The sequence below is a fragment of the Vulpes lagopus genome, chromosome X, assembly GCF_018345385.1.
Source record: "Vulpes lagopus strain Blue_001 chromosome X, ASM1834538v1, whole genome shotgun sequence".
NCBI lineage: Eukaryota > Metazoa > Chordata > Mammalia > Carnivora > Canidae > Vulpes > Vulpes lagopus.
This window is the reverse complement of record NC_054848.1, coordinates 32,694,128-32,706,635: the sequence shown is the minus strand read 5'-3', so window position 1 is coordinate 32,706,635 and position 12,508 is coordinate 32,694,128. Positions and strand designations below refer to the sequence as shown.

Sequence of the window (12,508 nt, the reverse complement as noted above, 5' to 3'; positions counted from 1 at the left end):
TGTTCTGCATGAGACTTTCTCTCTTCCCCCTAATATACTTACTCCCACTCCTTTAGGAGAATCACTAAGAACTAAAGTAACTACAGATTAAAATGCATTCATATTTTGGCAACATAATGACACAACAAATCAAGTCTAAAGCTAGTCTGTGTGTGTGTGTACATAGTCACGTGTTGTTTTCTGCTACCATTCTACCGGGCCTCAGCTCAACCAACAGATATTTTTCATAAAAGTGGTTAATTAGGGGCACCTGGGTGGCTCAGTGGTTGAGCATCTGCCTTTGGCTCGGATTGTGATCCTGGAGTCCTGGGATCGAGTCCTGCATCAGGCTTCCCACAAGGAGCCTTCTCCCTCTGCCTATGTCTCTGCCTCTCTCTCTGTGTCTCTCATAAATAAATAAAAACAAATCTTTTTTAAAAAGTGGTTACTTAAATTTATTTAAAACTTGAATCAGATTTTAAATTCACTGGACAGGGGATAGATGATGGGGATGGAGGAGGTAAGGAAGGGTGACCACTCTGGTTTAATAATCCTATAAAGACCAGTTTCCTTGAGCAAAATAGTTATTTTTTAAAAAATATTTTATTTATTTATTCATGAGAGACACAAAGAGAGAAAGAGAGGCAGAGACACAGGCAGAGGGAGAAGCAGGCTCCACGTAGGGAGCCCGACGTGGGACTCGATCCCGGGTCTCCAGGATCAGGCCCTGGGCTGAAGGCAGTGCCAAACCACCAAGCCACCCGGGCTGCCCGAAAATAGTTATTTTTTGATGCAAATAAATTTCCCATTTAAAAAATTGTGCCTGGCTTTTTAAATCATAAAACTGCAAAGTAATTTGTATTTATAGATTTTTTTTAATGTTCAACAATTTATCAATTGTGTATAACACCCAGTGCTCATCACATTTTTTCTCTGGGTTTCATTTTTATAGATTTTACCATTTATCAAATATTTGTTGTTGTTTTGTTTTTAAATTGCAGAAATGGCATCTTGAAATCCCTTTTTCTGGAGCAGCAAAGTTTACGGGTCATGTGTTCCGGGATCTACATTTGTAACAAGACTCTTCTAAGACTTGGAGAATCTATGATAAACAATACACCGAAACCCAAATGAGAAGTCCGTTTTCACAAGTACAAGGTGCATGTGAAACATGCCCAGGATGTGTGGCTATGGCCAGCTGAGACACCGGCCAGGGATAGGAGGAGACTCTTGCCTTGGCTCCTCATGCAGGGGGAGCTTATGCTGCTTATGCTGCTTCCAGGCCAAATTATTAATGTTTGCTTATTTAGGAAGATTTTACCCCCTAGGAATCAGTAACTTGTTTCAGAGTTTCCTAATCTCAGCACTTTTGTCACTTGAGGCCAGATAATTCTTTGTTGGGAGGGGTTGTCTTATAAATTGTTTTCATTGTTAAATGTCCCTGGATAGATAGATAAAACATGTTATGGATTATGCTATATATATGTTATATTACATACACACCATATACATACACATATGCTATATACATATACACATATGCACACAAATATATTTCATCTTCATTAAATATGTTTTGCTTTATTTATAAATAATAATCATAAACTAGTGGGAGTTCCTAAGAGTGCAGGCTCTGGAACATTCTGCCTCTGCCTCTTACTAGTTGGGTGCCCTTGGACAAATGACCTAACCTGTTGTGGGCTCTGGTTTCCTCATCTGTAAAGTGTGGATAATAAGAGTTTCTACTTCATAGGGCTATTTTAAGGATCAAGTCAGCCAATCTATGTAAACACTAATAAAAATACCTAGCAAATTATATATGCTTAATAACTATGCACAATTATTATTACTACTTACTAAATGCATTATGTATATGGTGAAATGCATATAAACATAAAATTAATGGAATATGTGTGTGTGTATAGATATAAAGATAGAAAGACAGAGAGAGAGAGAGAGAGAGAGAGAGAGAAAGACATAAAGAGAGGAGAAGGACAGCTAATATTTTCTTCCCATTACCCTATGGATCATCTTGTCCAGCTGGTTCAAGACCCCTGGTAGGAACGTGATTCTCACAAGGTCAAAGGCATGGCTCCTATATCCTTGTGGGCTCCTTAGTGCTAATCTGTTCCACAGATACCAACTTTGAATCTAGCCTCAAGAGTCTGAACATGTGGGGATATTGAGTGAGAGTGAATAGGCTGGATCACCAAATCCATTAACTCTTCTTGGTAAAAACAAAAAACAAAACAAAATGAAATGAAAACACAGTACACAAAACACGGCAATAACCAAAGGGAAGCAATCAGCCCCCGGGCATTGTGGGAAGGATCCGAGAGCCGGGATCTCTCCCTCACCTGAGACTCATCCCAGCCGGTGAGATAGATGTTATAGCTGAGGAAGCCAGCGTTGTTCCTCTCCTGCATCTGGGTTTCTAGCAGCTGCAGCAAGTCCGCAAACCACTCAAAGGCGTGCGTGTCCCGGCACAACCAGTAGAAGTATATCTGTAAGAGCAACAGATCATGAGGCAGATTATACTTAAATAGGCCTCATCAGAATGACATATGTATTTCTAACCTCCCCTCCCCCAACTTTTTCCTACAGCTCAGGATGCCTAGAAACAGAGGTTTTCAGAAAGCTCTGGACATTTCACAAGCTAGCTCACAAGAGCCTGCACTGGCCTTCACCCTGTGGGGCAGTAAATAAATAGCTCAGTCTCAGAAATACATGGCTTAGGAAAACAGTAGCTCACCACCTTCCTCCTGGGCCTGCTCTTGCCCACCTCACCTCCCTGGCTTCCTTTGTACCTCCTGTCAGAAAGACCAATGCCACCTAGGCTGGCAGTGGCTGCCACAGAACTACTCCACTGCCTGCTAATGCCAGACATTTCTGGGTTCCTAAGGGAAAAAACGCCCTTCTTCCCAAAGGTATGGCATTCCCATACCTTCCCATACCTCCCATACCTTCCCATACCTCCTCCATATAGTAAAGAGAGAAAGGGGAGAATTAAAAAGTCAACTTATGCTCCATGTCCCAATTAGAGGCTATCTCCAAAGTTATTAGAATGACTCATGTTTTATTCAAGATGTCCTTTATCGGGCAATGAAACCAAATTTACATGTGACCAAAAAATTGCCCTGGGAATTTATTTATTTTTTTAATGATTTTATGTATTTATTTATGAGAGAGAGAGAGAGAGAGAGAGAGAGAGAGAGAGAGAGGCAGAGACACAGGCAGAGGGAGAAGCAGGCTCCATGCAGGGAGCCCGACGTGGGACTCGATCCCCAGTCTCCAGGATCAGGCCCTGAGCCGAAGGCGGTGCTAAACCACTGGGCCACCCGGGCTGCCCGGCCTGGGAATTTATTGTGAGGAAATACCCATAAGAAAGTAAGTTTCATGAAAGGACATGTCTCCTGCCCTCCCCTTGCAAAAAAAAAAAAAAAGGACTGGGGGACGGAAATGGACTCAATCTCAGTATCTAACACAGGACGATAGAACAATTGTTCTATATCCCCTCAAAGGAACATACAAGAATCATTAAAAAAAAAAAAAAAGATCATGACAAAGCCTGTGACAACACTGGAAAACACTGTTTTCCTTTTTTTTTTTTTTTTTTGAAAACACTGTTTTCCTAAAGCAGGACACGGAAGTATTCCTACTCAATATTTACAACTCCCCAAGAGTATGTAAACACGCAGGAAAACATCGGCAGAGGAGCCACAAAGAGGGCAGCTGCTGCGTTGGGGATGTGAATACTTTCTACCCCAACTTCCTTTCTTCCCAGTTTCTACGACCGCCTTGCAAGTGCAGCATGTTACTTGCAACAGTAGGCCTGCTGACGCACGAGCACATCCGACGTGTGAACAGCCCTTTTAGGAGGTGTGGGTCTCTCTGGACCCAGCCGGAACTTGTCTTCACTTCCTTGGGTCTTGGTCAGCTCCGCCCCAAGGCTCTCAGCGGCCTCCCAGGGGTGGGGGTGGGGGTGGGGGATGCCCGCGCCCTCAGAAACCCTGAGGGCCTTACCTTTTTGAGCCTCAGGTTGGTGGCGTTATTGCAATATTTGTACCAGACCGACTTGAGAATGGATGCAAAGGGCGTGACCCCGATCCCTGCTCCCACTAACATCACCACCTCGTAGCTGAACACGTCTTCGCTGGCCGTGCCGAAGGGCCCGTCCACCGCTATCCTGGGGGGAAGCGCGAGGACGTGGTTACAGGGCTGCCTTGCGCTGCGGAGTCGGACACAGCTCGCCCCGGGCATGTGTGATGTGTCACATCGCCCCGGGACAGTGTCCTGGTGGGGCACTTTCTTCTATGAAATAGCTTTCAAGTAACCAACTCAGTGTCAACATTGTGGTTGGAAGTAAGAAGAGGAAGTCTTAGCTAACTGAAAATATTTGGTAACTCTCGGGGGTATTTTTTTCATCTCTCCACCCTTTGACCTATGCCCCCACACCCACAACCAACCCCCCACACACAGACTCACACACACACAGACACACAGACTCACATACAGACTCATACACACGTACAGACTCTCACACACACGCACACACCTGTACTTCTTGCCAGGGCACCCCACACTTGAATTCCTGCTTACTTTGCACACTGAAGTGAAGTGCGAATTTTCTGTCATAACATCTTCTAAGTTTAACACCTTCACTTCTCATTTGTCTATTCACTGAGTCAACAGACAAGCTTTTCTTTAGCATCTTCTAAGTGCCTGGCACCATCTCAGGCACGTGGGAAGAACGGGACAAGGTGAATAATATATGGCATTTACCCTCAAATAACATATGTCAATTAAATTTTAAGAATATATTTGATATACTAGAACTTAGTTTGTTAGAAAAGTTAATATACTTTGGCCTTGCCCCTTACATTTTGAAAGGAATTGGGGAATAGTCATTATTAATGTTGGATTCAAATATTTTATATTCCGCACAAGATTTATAAGTACATGCCTAAACACACTGCACACATAAAATGGGGAACACAGAAATAGCTACCTGTATTTGTAGAACTTGTGTGTTTGGTCAGACCAAGGAGACAGGGTAGTGAGAGGTGAGACAGGGGACCTATTTAGTGACATCCTTTCCCTGAACTCATACACTTTCATAAATATGCGCTTTGTACTTACTTAGGTAGTTTCCAAGCATCTTGAAACTCCTGCTTATCACAGCCACAAGCATTGAAAAGTCCTTCCGTCCAGTCCCCAACGATCCGAATATGGATGCTAAAGAAGTCTTCCTCCGGGGCAGAGGTCAGTGTGAAAGGGTGCCACTCCAGACTGGACACCTTGGGGCACTTGACAAAAATGTACTGTCCCACTTCCATCTTGAATCCTTTCTTCTTCATCTGTAGCTCAATGGTTTTGAAAGGGTGAGTGACCACCTTAAACACATAAAACATGTGTCTGGAAACTACACTTTCCCCAAATACTTGCCTTTTCACTGACCACACAGACAAAAGGTTGAGCGAACATGCCCACCAACATCTATTCTTCAGGGCCAACGCAGCCTTTCCTCCAACAGATGTGGCCCTCATTCAGAGTTGCCCTCGGCTGGAGCCCACGGCGTACGATGAGCAGGGGTACAAAGGACTGGCCCCTGGGTGGCTCAGTGGCTGAGCATCTGCCTTTGGCTCAGGTCGTGATCCCGGGGTCCTGGGATCCAGTCCCGCACCAGGCTCCCCCACGCACCAGGCTCCCCCTCTGCCTATGTCTCTGCCTCTCTCTGTGTGTCTCTCATGAATAAATAAAACCTTAAAAAAAAAAGGACTGGCCCTGTCCTCAACTTGAGACAACTCCCAGACGTCATCCCAACCCCCTGCTCTCTTTGTAGGATCAGCTGAGGCTGCAGCTGCAACCACCCAGAATCATTCATTTCCTCCCCAATTTCTGATTTTCTTTTCTTTCACAGGTTCATCTCTTGAGAACACATCCCAGAAACCTTCTGTCTGTGATTGTTTGTCTCAGAGTCTTGCCAGGGAGTCCAGCCTAAGACACCAGCCTATTGTGATATTTTTTTTCTCCCAGAAGTCAAGGCAGGTCCTAGGAACAGGAAGAAGAGATGGCTCTCTGCCCGGCCTTCCTGTCTCCTGGGGGATGCTCGAGAGCCTTGGCAGCTGGAGAGAAGGAGATCCCCTGGGCTGGCTATTTAGCAACATCCCACAAGCCAAGCTGCATGTACTGATCTATCTTTGTTCTGACTCACACCTTGGATCTGCCTTGGAATCCACCTGATTCTGCCTGTCTACATTTCCACCGACCCTGGAAGTACACTCTCTGTCTCCCCCAAAGCACACCCCATGGCCATCCCCATTCTCCATGTGTGCAAGGGCATGGCATCTTTGTTTACAACAGCAAAAACTGAAAACGGTCCAAACGTCCAGCAGCTGGTGAGGTGGTAAATAACTTTTACAAAGAAAGCACAATAAAAAGATGTCATTATAATACAGAAAGTAATATGCTGTTTCTGGGACGATTCCTGAGATACACGGGACTTTCTATGTACAACTGGAAAACCAACCAAGGCACATCAAAGGAATAGAAGGAGCAATAGAAACAACATAGCAGCTTCCTAAATGTTGACTGACAGTGCTGAGCTTTTCCCTCCGTGAGTGAAGAGGGATAAGATGGGAAACCCTTTTGCTAAACATCGCCAAGCATTTCCCAAACTTGTGATTTCAGTCCATCTTAAATGATAAAGCAGTACCCAACGTCCTTTCATCACTAAAATAAAGAGACCTAAAGCTTCGTTTTGGAAACAGAAAATAAAAATTGACAAAAATTATTTTGAATATGGTGTTCACTGTGTCACAACTTTGTGTGGTGAGAAAACTTTTCCCCCGTTGCAATTTTGCTGCCACAGGTGCAATTGGGATACAACTCCATAAAATGCACTAGTGGAATGGACATTGGAATACTTTGGGATGACACCTTGTTTCTTACTTGTTTTTGAGAAGAAAATGAGTATTTGTTTTTATGAGTAGAAAATGATTCTTTGCTCCACGGGAAAACAAAGTTGCCTTTAAAATATGTTTAAAGGAAATACTTGCCTGCTTAGTCAGGTCTAGCCTAGTAAGGGAAATTTTGTGGCAGCCCTTCTTGCTCTTCTGTGGGCTTTTTCTTATAATACAGTATAAGTAAAAAAGGAGAACTGCTGTAGCTTCCTATATTTCAAGATTTCCAGTGCCAGCTGGACTAACTTTACTGTGGCCTTCCACAGATGCCAAGAGAGAAAAGCTAGGGTGGAGGACAAGAAGAATTCAGTGTTGTGCAAGAATAGCCCGTAGTAGCTTTTAGTAAACACTTTTTAAACTGTATTTAATGGAATTAAATTGTACTTGATAGGGGCACCAGGGTGGCTCAGCGGTTGAGCGTCTGCCTTCGGCTCAGGGAGTGATCCCGGAGTCCTGGGATCGAGTCTGGCATCGGGCTCCTCGCGGAGAGCCTGCTCCAGTCTCTGCCTCTCTCTCTATGTCTCTCATGAATAAATAAAATAAAATCTTGAAAAACATTTAAAAATTTATTTGATAAAACTAGTTTTGTCTGTTGTTTCCTGAAATGACAACCAGGAGTTTCTATCTATTGAGTTGGGTATTTAGTTAGTAATGAGAAGCAGCACAGAAGCATGGGGAAAAAGTTGTCATATACCTGGAGTTAGCAGACTCAATTCTGGATGCAGTTTAGTTACTAATTTCCTTGAGACTTTGGGTTCTTCAGCTGTGATATTCTATGATTATATACACAGCACAGAAAAGGAGGTAAAGGGAGGCCTGGAAAATTATCTCAACCTCAGTCACTCCTGCCCTTGGCTCCCTGGTTCTTTTGGCATCTGAGTATTTTAAGGCTCAGTGTGTACCCTTTCAAAATCATGTGTTTTGCTTCTTTACTCTTATCTGCTCACATCATCATTGTGTGTTCCTCCTCCCTTCTACACACGCACGCACATATACACACAGATTCGTGCACGCAAAGCAATCAGCTTTATTTTGCAACAGAAAATGTTAACTTGTACTTCCTCCAGCTAAAAAGTCCAATCATTTGATTATCAAGCTAAGTACACTGAAATAAACTGTTGGTCTTCTCTCTGTCCTATGTTTAATTAAGAAACTAAGAGGAAGCCAGCTCTGAGCAATGCTATAGGGAACTTGGGTAAACATGATATAGTTAGATACTGTTAGTAATTCCCAAACCAGACCATACCTTGGTGATGACCACTTTCTGTTGAGATCGCCAAAACCGTACCAACCTCTCACAGAGATACAGAAACATGGGACCCACTATCCATTTCCAAGTCTGTAATCAGAGCAAAACATGAAAACACGGTGTGTTAAGGGGTAATAGCTGATATAAGATTCATGGGGACAAAACATTTTAGAAGTCAATCTTTGTAGGCTTGTTTAAATACTCAGGATCACATTCATAAATTTCTAATACAACAGAATGCATGAAAAATATCTAAAATTAAAATAAATTTTTGAGCCAACGCAGATGAACATTCTCCTTAGCCATATTGGGAAACTTTATCTACAGTATAAAACTTTCCCAAGAGGAACTGCCCACAAGAATGAGATTTCCTCCTGGTGTTGCAATAGAAGTTGCAGTGACCCTACAGCGGAGTAAGATTAGTTTCAGAATTAATATTTCTCTTAAGGATAGCATTTCAACAACACCATATTTTTTAATGCAACATTGTAGTTGCTTTCTCTCATCCTTGTAGCCAAAGCTTAATCTTTTGCAAGATAAGAAATTTCATCCAAAGAATTTAGCTGTTTCTCCAATATCCTGGTAAGTTCTAGGAGCTATGCAATGCACCTGCCGAAGAGGGACAAGCCCAAAGATTTTCAGATTTTTTAGATTCCCCTCCCATCAGAATCTTCAGTGTTTCACAATACTGGAATCACCTTGTAGTACTTCTAACTATATGAAAACCTTTAGGATAAGCAAATCCATCCTGGGACTTCATCAGTTAGGTTCCTAGTTTAATACCTGAAGTAGCAAACAGTTTTAGAAAGCAGAATCATTTAAAAGATGGCATTCCAGAATGGATTCCAAAAAAGAAAAATAAAATTACAGAGTGCTTGCTACAGCCTCACATATGATCTTTCTATTACATTTTTTTGAGAAACTTTTTATTGGAAGTTGAGAGCACCTGAATGTCCCCACCTCCAGCCAAAGTGGAAGGATATCTGCTCTGAAAGTCAGAAATATTCTGCTGCTGGAACTTTGTCTTCATGGGACAGGTTTTTAAAACAGGCTGGCATCATGCATCTACTTCCTGGGGGCCACAATGGGGTTCCATTGAATGGAGCAAGGTCTTGGACATTGCCTCTAATCCCAGAAACCCAGAAGCTCCTTTGAGGTAGATGCCTGTTAAGGTAGTAGTACACTGACTCCAGCTGTCTTCAAGGAAATGTGCCTTCCCCTAACCCATAAGAGGACCCTCGATGCAGTTCCTTTTTTAATCCCTTTTTTTTTAATCAATAGATGTCTGCATGTAGTGGGAGCAGTTCACTGATACATCTCGTTGCTTTCATTAATGAGCAAGGATCCTTAAAGATGTTAAGTCCTTGGACAGCAGACTGTGTCTTAGAGAAAGAAAACTCCTATGTTAAGAGTGTAGAAAAAAGAAAGGAGATAATGGGATGGGACATTTGCCTTTATATTATACTGTGCTTAAAAAACAACAACAACAACAATCCTGTTCAGAAGCCCTATACAGGGGATCCTTGGGTGGCTCAGCGGTTTAGCGCCTGCCTTCGGTCCAGGGCATGATCCTGGAGTCCCAGGATCAAGTCCCATATCGGGCTTCCTGCATGGAGCCTGCTTCTCTTGCTGCCTATATCTCTGCCTCTCTCTCTCTCTCTCTCTCTCTGTGTCTTTCATGAATGGATAAATAAATCTTAAAAAAAAAGAAGCCCTATACAAATGTTGATTTTTACCTAGTTTTATACCAATGGTTAGCATGATAACCAATAAAGTACATTACTTGTCAATGGAGGAAAAGGTATGAAGAACACAGGGCCCACTTCTCACTCAGTGGAGTGGAGATACCAAGAATTCACAAAATGGAACTTTGCAGAGCACCCAACAAGAGCTCCCAACAGAAGGTAAATATTACAGCATGTTTCCCCTTGGTCATCCTTGCCACACTCCTGCTCCACATGCAAAGCCAATGGGCGTTGGTCTGAACCTGGCTGTCCAGCATCCTTTGTATGGTATAGACATGCCTCCTGATGGTTAAAGGCAGCCCTATGTGTCACTTCATCAATTTCCTTCCCAGCTTTGAAAGCTGTATAGAAAGTCTTATTTCTGGGGGTTCCTGGGTGGCTCAGTTGGTGAAGCATCTGCCTTCGGCTCAGGTCGTGATCTCAGGCTTCTGGGATCAAGCTCCACATTGGGCTCCCCACTCTGCAGGGAGTCTGTCTCTCCCTCTCCCTCTGCCTGCCCCTCCCACTGCTTGTGTGCTCTCTCATTCTCTCTGTCAAATTTATCAATAAAATCTTTAAAAATAAAAAAAGAAAGTCTTACTTCCTGGTATCTGAGGAGACTTTTAGCTCCTTCTAAGTGATTATCTGAGCTATCCAACTTATCTCAGAATGGATCCCTGTGGAAATCATTAACTGTTATTATTGTGGCCCTCACATCTGGAAGAGAAGAGATGGAATTTCTTCAACTTCAACAGCACTTTCAAAAACAATGCTCTTCCATGTTTTATATCAGGATGTTCATAATAGTCCAATGCAATCCTTACTCTTTAAGAAATAATTCTAGACAGTAAGTAGAGAAGAAAAAAGTCAATACTTCTAACATTCTAGTAGTTCCCCGGCATTCATAATGGACATCTCTATGGCATTTGTATGTATTTCTTAGACACAGGTTAAAGATTGTTGGTAATGAAATTGTAATAGTAACAATGAACTGTACATACCATAGGAGGGTTTCCAGCGAACTGTGGGATTGGACAGTCAGGTATTTTTCCCCATTGTGAGATATTGTCCGCACAAACTTTATAATTGTGTTCCAGTCTACTTGCTGCAGTCTGCCCACGTACAATTCGCCTGGGGAGGAAATGTAAGTCCAGACCATTTAGTAGAAAGAAATTAAGTTCTTATATTTTTGAGATTCTAAGAACATCTCAAGTATTCTAGTATGGATCCTGTACTTTCTATTTAACAGTTATATCTTATTGATCCCTGAGTAGATTTGAGAGAAAATATGTCTTCTTCAGCAATAGAAAAAAAAACATATGTACGATGGCACAAGAATATGTAGATTTTGGATCATCAATATGTGTTTTCTCAAAGGAAGCATTTGTGCTTCTGCTTCAAGATTATTTTCATTTATAAGCAAGCAAGCAAAAAACAGGAAAACTGCAAATCTAACAGAGCAAGTCCCATACAGTGCCCTTCTGCAAATTACAAAAAGATGCCCCCGCCCTGCCCCTGTGAAGACAGTCCCAGAAGCACACAAGTTGGCCCCAAAGCATGGGCTAGTAGTACGCCCCACAGATAGGCACCCCTGTGTGGGGGACAGTCCATACTGTCACACAGTAGCTCTGAGGTTTAGTCCAAGTGCTTCATTTGTTGTTCCAAAATTGTCTAAATTAAAATCAAAAGGTCAAAATCAATTTAAGGGTACCTTGTGGAGATTGTGACATTCTCAGAGCTATCAACACTAATGGTATGTCCTTTGAGGTGCTCAGAACCCATTCATTTCAATTCCATAAATTGTAATTGCAGCAACTGCTAACACACAAGATGATGTGAGTTTAGTGGGAACAGAGGAAGGGAGGCATAGAGTCAGGTAAGTCATGTTCCCAACCTCAAGGAACATAAATGGCAGGGTCTTCAGAATATATACTAAGAAGAGACACAGAAGGCCTTTTGCCATAGTTGTATGGGGGACCTAACATGTATTGTGCCACTTGATATATTCTGTGACTGTTTTAATTCAAGGCTGTTAACCATTTTTTTTTCTATCCCTAGGTCTTGGGGCAGAGAATTACCATGTATTGAGCATTTATTATGTGCCAGGCCTGGGGTAAGTTACTCTACACAAATTATCTCAGTTGACCCTCATAACAAGCCTGAATGGTAGGTATTGGCACCCCCATTTAGCATATGAGAACATAGAGGCTTAGAGAAACTAGTAACTTAGAAGCAGAATGATTGCGAGAAAACAGTTTTGGGCCTGAGTCAGACAGCCTTGGTTTCAAATCCCAGGTCCACCCCTGGCTAGTTTGGTGGTCTTGGGGAAGTTATTCAACTTCTTCTGAGCTTCACTTTCTTCAGCCAGAAAATAGGTTTAGCCATACTTAATCAAAGGTGTACTTTAGCGACCAATTGGCCTGATGCATAAAAAATGCCAACACAAGGTAAAAATACAACAAATGATAATTATCAAAGTCCCTAATGCCCAAGTTCACGTGGAGAGGAAGTGTAAGGAAAGAAAAAAAAGGATTCTCCCTTCTTCTCACTGCCAGGACCAGAAGTCAAAAAACCTGGGTTTTAATCCCAGTTCA

The 12,508-nt window shown here is 42.5% G+C and overlaps 1 protein-coding gene across 1 annotated transcript in view; it reads right to left on the bottom strand.

The window, feature by feature from the left end:
* LOC121483550 (cytochrome b-245 heavy chain) overlaps positions 1–12,508 on the bottom strand; it is a 35,735-nt gene that overhangs the window by 2,906 nt on the left and 20,321 nt on the right. The window contains exons 7-11 of the mRNA XM_041742202.1: positions 10,916–11,045; positions 8,188–8,280; positions 5,119–5,372; positions 4,003–4,165; positions 2,337–2,483 (exon numbers count right to left, since the gene is read on the bottom strand). Coding sequence (XP_041598136.1) covers positions 2,337–2,483; positions 4,003–4,165; positions 5,119–5,372; positions 8,188–8,280; positions 10,916–11,045 — 787 coding nt within the window. The remainder of the gene's footprint in view (positions 1–2,336; positions 2,484–4,002; positions 4,166–5,118; positions 5,373–8,187; positions 8,281–10,915; positions 11,046–12,508) is intronic.